We start from the raw sequence: 7,105 nt of genomic DNA on the forward strand, positions 1-7,105 counted from the left end.
TTCAGTTCCAATCCCCCATTTTTCAGATGAGCAGTGATGAAAGAGACACCTTGAGCTTCTGAAAGGAAGCCAAACCCAGAGGCCGACTAAGCAATCAAGAACCGCCCAGGAGGGCCTAGCATAGTGGTACAGGTCTTTAATTCCGACATTTGCAGGACAGAGGCAAGCGGATCTCTGTGAGTTTGAAGCCGGCCTGATCTACACTTTGAATTCCAGAATACTCAGGACGATGAAGGGACACCCAGTCCCAAAACAACCACAACAGAAACAAAAACAAAACAATAAAACAAAACAACATCCCCCTGGTGACCCTCCCAACCCCTTCTCTCACAGTTCATCTACTTCTCTGAGAAGAAGAAGGGGGGATGGGAGGAGGAGAGCACAAAGACAAGTCTGAGAGGGCAGGAGGGAGGGGCCTGGGATCAAGCTGGAAAGTGATTAAGATAAAAAATAAAAAAGTAAATAAGGAAAAACAAAACAACAACCTTCCAGACAAGTGCTACAGGGCAGTGTGAGCTTCCCGCTGAGGACACCAGGAGGCGCATGCGCCCATCGAAGGCGTGGGCGTGGCCCACGGAGTGGGGGTGGGGCTACAGTTTCGGACCCAGCACTGGTGTTTTCCGTGCCCACAGGTCGTGCCTGAGGACATGGACAAATATGCCTTGCTGCAGAGGGCCAAACTGCATCTGGATTTCATCCACGCAAACTCGTGAGTTTCCACAGGGGCTGGGATGGGGTAGGGTTTGTCCGCGTGCTTACCGCCATATTCAATTGGAAAAAAGGCTTAATGAACTTGGTCGGACTGACTTAGGAAGGTATTTCTACCGCGTGTGAGTATGTAGTGAGGAAGTAATAACTCTACACCCAGGGACAGACTGAATCATTTTGATGCTCTTCAGTTAAAACCAAGTGGAACGTTGGTCCCATATTTATCATTTAACAAATTTAAATGTTGGCCAGGAGATTAGAACTACTCACTCCCCATCCTTTTCTATCCTTATTCCTACGCTGTGGAAGACACTGTAAAGTCAGGTTGCTTTACAGGGTAATTCGCCTTCGTAGATTTCAACAGCTGTGGAGAATGACCCTAAAGTTGTTTGTCTGTGCTTGAGTAAGACGCATTTTGCTCCTTCTTTTTGGCTGCTATGGTGTAGTCAGGGCTAGCGAGATGACTCAGCATTTGAGAACACTGGCTGCCCTTCCATTTGACCAGGGTTCAATTTGCAACACCCACAGGGCGGCTCACAATCAATCCCCTGTAACTCTTAACGCCATCTTTGTTCTCCTTAGGCACTAGGCATGCATCGAAACACTCCCCCCCCCCCCCCCAAAGCTGAAAATAAAAAAGAGCCGGTCACAGTGGTGCAGGCCTTCAATCCCAGCACTTGGGAGGTAGAGGCAGGAGGATCTCTGTTGAGTTCAAGGCTAGTCCACAAAGCAAGTTACAGGACAGCCAGAGCTATACACGGAGAAACCTTGTCTCGAGAAAACAAAAACCAAACCAAAACAACAACAAAAGAAAATAGAAAAGAAATAGTATAGTCTGTTCTTAACGATGACAATTGACGAAGACTTCCAAAGAGCATGTTTAAAATGTGGGGCAATATGGAACTACAACTGGACATAAGAGTCTGTATGTATTGGTATGTCTTTGGTTCTCCCTGTGCTTGTATGCCCGCCATAAAGTCGATGAAAGAGCTAGGGTAAGAGACGAACAAGAACAACAGTATAAATCAGTTACAACCACACACCATGATGAAGTGGGGCACAGCCAGATCCTGATGCTGCTTAGCCTGGTATACCGCTGAAATTATGGACAGCTTATTTCTGGAACTTTCCAGCCAATGCTTTCGGAGTGATACAGACAAAAGGACAACGAAAATCCACAGAAAGAAACTGTGGCTAAGAGAAGGCCGCTGCAGTCAGATTGTGGGGTCAAGTGACTGCGTTTTTTTGTGTCGTTGGTCACTTTGAGTTCGGCACAGTACAACAGTGACTGATTTGTCGTTCATAAGGTGTGTTGGTGTTTAGGAATTACCTTAAAATTGCTGTTTGCTGAAAGGACCAGCTGTTCTAATGGATGGAGCAAGTGTGAACCACAGGAATGGAGGGATAAAGAAAGCCAGGGAAGGGTGGTCGTATTGTGTAGTCCAGTCTGTGAGATTCTGAGGTAGCAGAGGAGGATAGGTGATGTCAAGCAGATATTTGCCCATTTGCCCGTCCTGGAAAATGGTGATCAAGCTGGAAGGAAGGGTCCGCTAGGTAGAAGACAAATGAAAAGGAACAGTTTTGAGTGAGTTTAAGAAAAGGCGTGAGCCAGTTCCCGGAAGACTGTGAATTTTATGGTTGAGAAAAAGCCCCACTTTTGTTGTGTGTCATTTTTGTTGCTGTTGAGTCCCAGCCCCACTTTCCCACATTCTGCCCGGTGATACCGACTTCTGCAGCTCAGTTTGCAGCTAGTGGCATGACAACAAAGAGGACATCACGATGCCACCGGAACTCTGAAACAAATCGACATCTCCTCAGCTCCCTGGTAGACCTTCTTCCTTACAACCAGGAGTAAAAACTTTTTGCTCGACATTTTAAGTAAGGTTTTGCTGTACAGCCCGGGGCGGTCTCACACTTGATCCTTCCCATTCCATCCTCTCCAGTCCTGGGATTTCTCTATTCAACATTCAGTTTCCACATCCTAGAATCATATCCTGCAGTCAAGCTCATGCTTTCTCTAAGGCACTGAACAGCTTTCCATCCTTGCTGCCATTGACTCCAGCCCGAGCCACACCACTTCCTTTCTGAATCACCCTCCATACAGCCTCTTAACCAAGTGCTTTGCAGTACCAGGTTTTGTAAAGCTTCCAGGCAGAGCTTTTGAAAAGGGACCTGGGTAGAAAGGCCATTCATCAGAAAACATTACAGTGTTTTCCACTTGCACGGGGCCTGAACAAACCCCTTTCTACTTCCTGCATGACCCAGACATGCCTTCACTTGAACCTGTTTTCTGTACCCATCAAAGATTTAGCATAGTCTCCATCACTCTTCCGCTTTGGGATCTTTCCCTGTCTGGAGAGTTTCCACCTTGGCCCTTCACAGGATAGAGTTCTCATCTTCAGGGGTCAGAAGATACCTTCAGAGGTATCACTGTCAGGTGTGACAGTCTTCTGTGATCTCTTATCCCTACTCTGTGGCTGCTCTTCCCTGTTATCACTGTGAAGGTAGCCCTGAGCAAGCTCTGGAAACTATGGTTATTTGTCTTGTTTTCTATGTACCCCATGACCTCCTTCTCGATCCTGACTTGAATTCCAAGAAGTAAAGACCCCGTCTGTACACAATGGAGATATGGGCAAATGTTTACAAAAATCTCTTGAATGAGATAGAACAGAAAAGCACATGGCCGTTCTCATCAGAAGTTTTATACGTTGAAAAGCCAGGAGCATACCTTAGTGTTAGAATGCTTGTCTAGAATTACTACCATTTTCTGATGGGTTTGGTCATGTATTAAAATTTAATTCAAAAATAGTATAAATAATAAACAATTATTTATAATTTGAGCATGTGTTTGTCTTTCATATGTGTAAAGGTGTCCGTGGAGGTCAGAAGAAGGTGTCAGACCCCTCAGAACTAGAATTACTGGCAGTTACAGCACCTCATTTGGATTTTGGAAACTGAATTCAAACTCGGATCCTTTAGTCTAGAAGAACAGCAAGTGCTTTGAACCACTGGGCCCTATCTCCAGCCTCTACATTTTAATTTTTATACTAGTTTTTTTTTTTTTTTTTTTTAGCAAAGGACATCTGCATATTAACAGGAGAATTAAAAAAATTAATTCAAAGATAGCCTACAGAATAATGAGTTTAATAAGATATTTTACACGTGTCTTTGTACTTTGCTTATATGTCCCTTCATTACACACTCTAGTCTCCCCCTCTCCTTCCGGTTGGTCTCCCTCCTCCCCTTCTAGATTGTACATATGAGAGAAAACACATGAAATTTCTTTCTTGCCTTTAGTCTCCCACCTCTCTCTCATTCTTTCTTTCCCAGTACTTATTTTTAAATGAATTGAAAAATTTTAAAGATGAATTTATTCAGAAGTCTTTTTTTTAGCATCAGTGTTTGAAGTTTAAGTTTCCAAAAAAAAAAAAAATGGGGTTATGTTTGTGTATTTTCTTTCTTTTTTTTTTTTTTTTGAGATAGGGTTTCTCTGTGTAGCCCTGGCTGTCATAGAACTCACTTTGTAGACCAGGCTGGGCTTGAACTCTGAGATCCGTCTGCCCCTTCCTCCAGAGTGCTGGAAGTAAAGGCGTGTGCCACCACCACCTGGCATGAAATATTTTCATAAATACATTTTCAAGTAAGGTGCTGCTGCCGGCCTGAAGTTTTTAAGCGTTAAAATTGTGCTTCCTTTCCCTTGTACAAGTGTGTGTATATGTGTGTGTGTGTGTGTGTGTGTATGTTTGCATTTGCTTATGTAAATGTCTCTTTTGCTTCTGGTGCATGTATTACATATAAAGAGAAAACCGGATTTTCCCTAATGGTGTGATAAGGTTCGTGGCTGAAGTGTCTACATCAGGAAACGGAAAGCAGGCATCTAACCCTGAAGGGAGCCCAGATTTCACTCACCCCCTGCAAGTGTTAGAAAGAGAGGACGCAGTGAAAGCCCACCATGTTCTGGAGAGAACCTGGCGTTAGGGCTCAGGAGACAGACCACAAATATATGGGAAGCACCTTTCCAGCATTGGAAAGGCTCCACTCAAAATTACAGACAATGGGGGGAGCAGGGCACCTGCCAACCTCTGCTTCCACAGGTCTTAGGAAATAACTCTCCAAAAATAATTTGATCTTAAATACTATTATTTAATAAGAAATGAGAAAAACCTCACTTGAATACATATTTATGAAGCAAATTTAAAAGATCAAACTGTTCTGTAGCAATAATATATTCCTTTGGTGTCTCCCTTTTACTAGGATGTTTTGGGAAAACATGTTGTAGAACAAAATATATTGATATGGGTATACGAAATCTTACATTGAAGCGTTTTGTTTTTTCTTTCTGTGCTAACAAATGTTAACAGTGAAACAAGCAAAGGGGCCGGAGAGATGGCTTGGCAGTGCAGAGCACTGACTGCTCTTCCAGAGGACCCCTGGTTTAATTTCTTGCACCCGTAGGGTGGCTCAGAACCACCTGTAACTCCAGTTCCAGGGGATCCCACACCTTCTTCTGGTCTCTGCAGAAACCAGGCATTCACTTACACGCAGACAAAACAGGCATACACATAAAAGTATAAGCAAATAAATGTGGAAAAGAAGCTGTGCAGTGGCGGTGCACACGCCTTTAATCCCAGCACTTGGGAGGCAGAGGCAGGTGGACCTCTGAGGTTAAGGTCAGCCTGGTCTACAGAGTGAGCAAGTTTCAAGACAACCAGGGCTACACAGAGAAACCCTGTTTTGAAAAAAATCCACAAACAAAACAAATCACCCCCCTAGATACTTTAAAAAATTAACCAAAAATACTGTGTTCTTATCCCAGCCTTGCAAAATGCAGGTTCTGCTTCAGAGTCTTGACTGTGCTCGGCAAGTTTTAACTAAATTTAATTAAAATAGAATTAATTGTATATGTGATGCACATTCATAGATATTACATGTATTTTTAGGTAAATATAATTACTTCCCTGTGTCTTTTTCAAGCATCTGTAGTGTCATTTGTCCCTCCTCTCTCCCTCCCCCTTCTGTGTTGTTCTCCCTCCCCTGTCCATAATTAGATCCTCCATCCCTTTTTTTTAATTTTTATTTTTTTTAGCTTTTATTAATTACACTTTATTCACTTTGTATTCCCCCATAAGCCCCTCCCCCTTCCCTCCTAATCCCACTTTCCCTCCCCCTTCTTCATGCATGCTCCTCCCCAAGTCCGCTGACAGGGGAGGTCCCCCTCTCCTTCCTTCTGATCTTAGTCTATCAGATCTCATCAGGAGTGGCTGCATTGTCATCTTCTGTGGCCTGGTAAGGCTGCTCCATCCCTTCTTAATTAGTGAGCTGTTCAGAACAGGAGAGCATTTGACTATATCTTAAGCCTTAATTGATTGCATACCGTCTTGACCTTTTTGTTCTCCCTTTATTTCCTCACCAGCACAACTCACAGTTTCCTCTTTGGAGCTCTGGCTGAGCTGCTGGACAACGCAAGGTAAGATGTATCTGCAAACAAAGATCATCAAGGAAATTTCAAGACACAAGTACAGTCTACATTTGAAATGAAACTATAATGCCGTTGAAGAAAAAATAAATATTCCTAACTGATTGAAAGGTTTTTGTTTCTTTGTTTGTTTATAGATACTAGGAAGAGTGCAGACAGAGGCAGAGATATCTGGGAGAGCTCAGAGTGAACATAACTATGAGGAAAGGGGGGAGGGGACAGGGAGAGCCAGAGAGGCCAGGAATAAGCCATGAGACCAGGAAACCAGGAGACCAAGAGAATGGCATAGCCAAAAATGGCTGGGTTATACAGGGAGAAGCAGCTGAGGGAAGGACAGTCCAGCCTTTTGGCCGGAGAGTTGAGGATAGGGGCCAGGGCATGCCAGCCAGGAGGGCCATGTAACAGGGAGGGAGGCTGGCAGCCCGAGTCCACCTAGATATGTTAATTGGCACTTTGTCCCAGGTTTGAGACCCAACAGCTGTTATCTCTCATCTGGAATAAACTGTAATTTGCTTTCCTATACAATCCAGGTTCCTTAAGAAAAGATCAAATGAGAGAGTCATTCACCTTTGCTTAATTTGTGGTGTCATATTGGGAACCTGGATGTCTGTTTTTTGTTTTTTTTTCTTTTTGTTTTTTTTGTTTTGTTTTTTTCTGGCTTTGGTGGACACTGATGCTTTCCACCCTTGTTTAGGTGCTGATAGCAAACATCAAAAGAAAATGTACATTGACTATTTTATTTAAGATGCTCAGCCAGCCTCCTGAAGGATTTTATAAACTTCCCTGTTACTCTAATAAATTATTTTATGTTATGTTCAAGACTTTAGTGATTTCCTGTGGGTATAAGGATCAGAACTTACGTATCCCAAAAGATACGTAATATCATAGAAAGAAGAGGAAGGAAGGGTGGCAGCAAAGAAA

The 7,105-nt window shown here is 43.3% G+C and overlaps 1 protein-coding gene across 1 annotated transcript in view; it reads left to right on the forward strand.

Moving 5' to 3' along the window:
* Positions 1-647: 647 nt before the first annotated feature.
* Morc1 (MORC family CW-type zinc finger 1) overlaps positions 648-7,105 on the forward strand; it is a 169,052-nt gene continuing 162,594 nt past the window's right edge. The window contains exons 1-2 of the mRNA XM_055593130.1: positions 648-709; positions 6,122-6,175. Coding sequence (XP_055449105.1) covers positions 648-709; positions 6,122-6,175 — 116 coding nt within the window. The remainder of the gene's footprint in view (positions 710-6,121; positions 6,176-7,105) is intronic.

Source organism: Psammomys obesus, unplaced genomic scaffold (genome assembly GCF_907164565.1).
Source record: "Psammomys obesus unplaced genomic scaffold, mPsaObe1.curated_primary_1811, whole genome shotgun sequence".
Classification (NCBI taxonomy): Eukaryota; Metazoa; Chordata; class Mammalia; order Rodentia; family Muridae; genus Psammomys; species Psammomys obesus.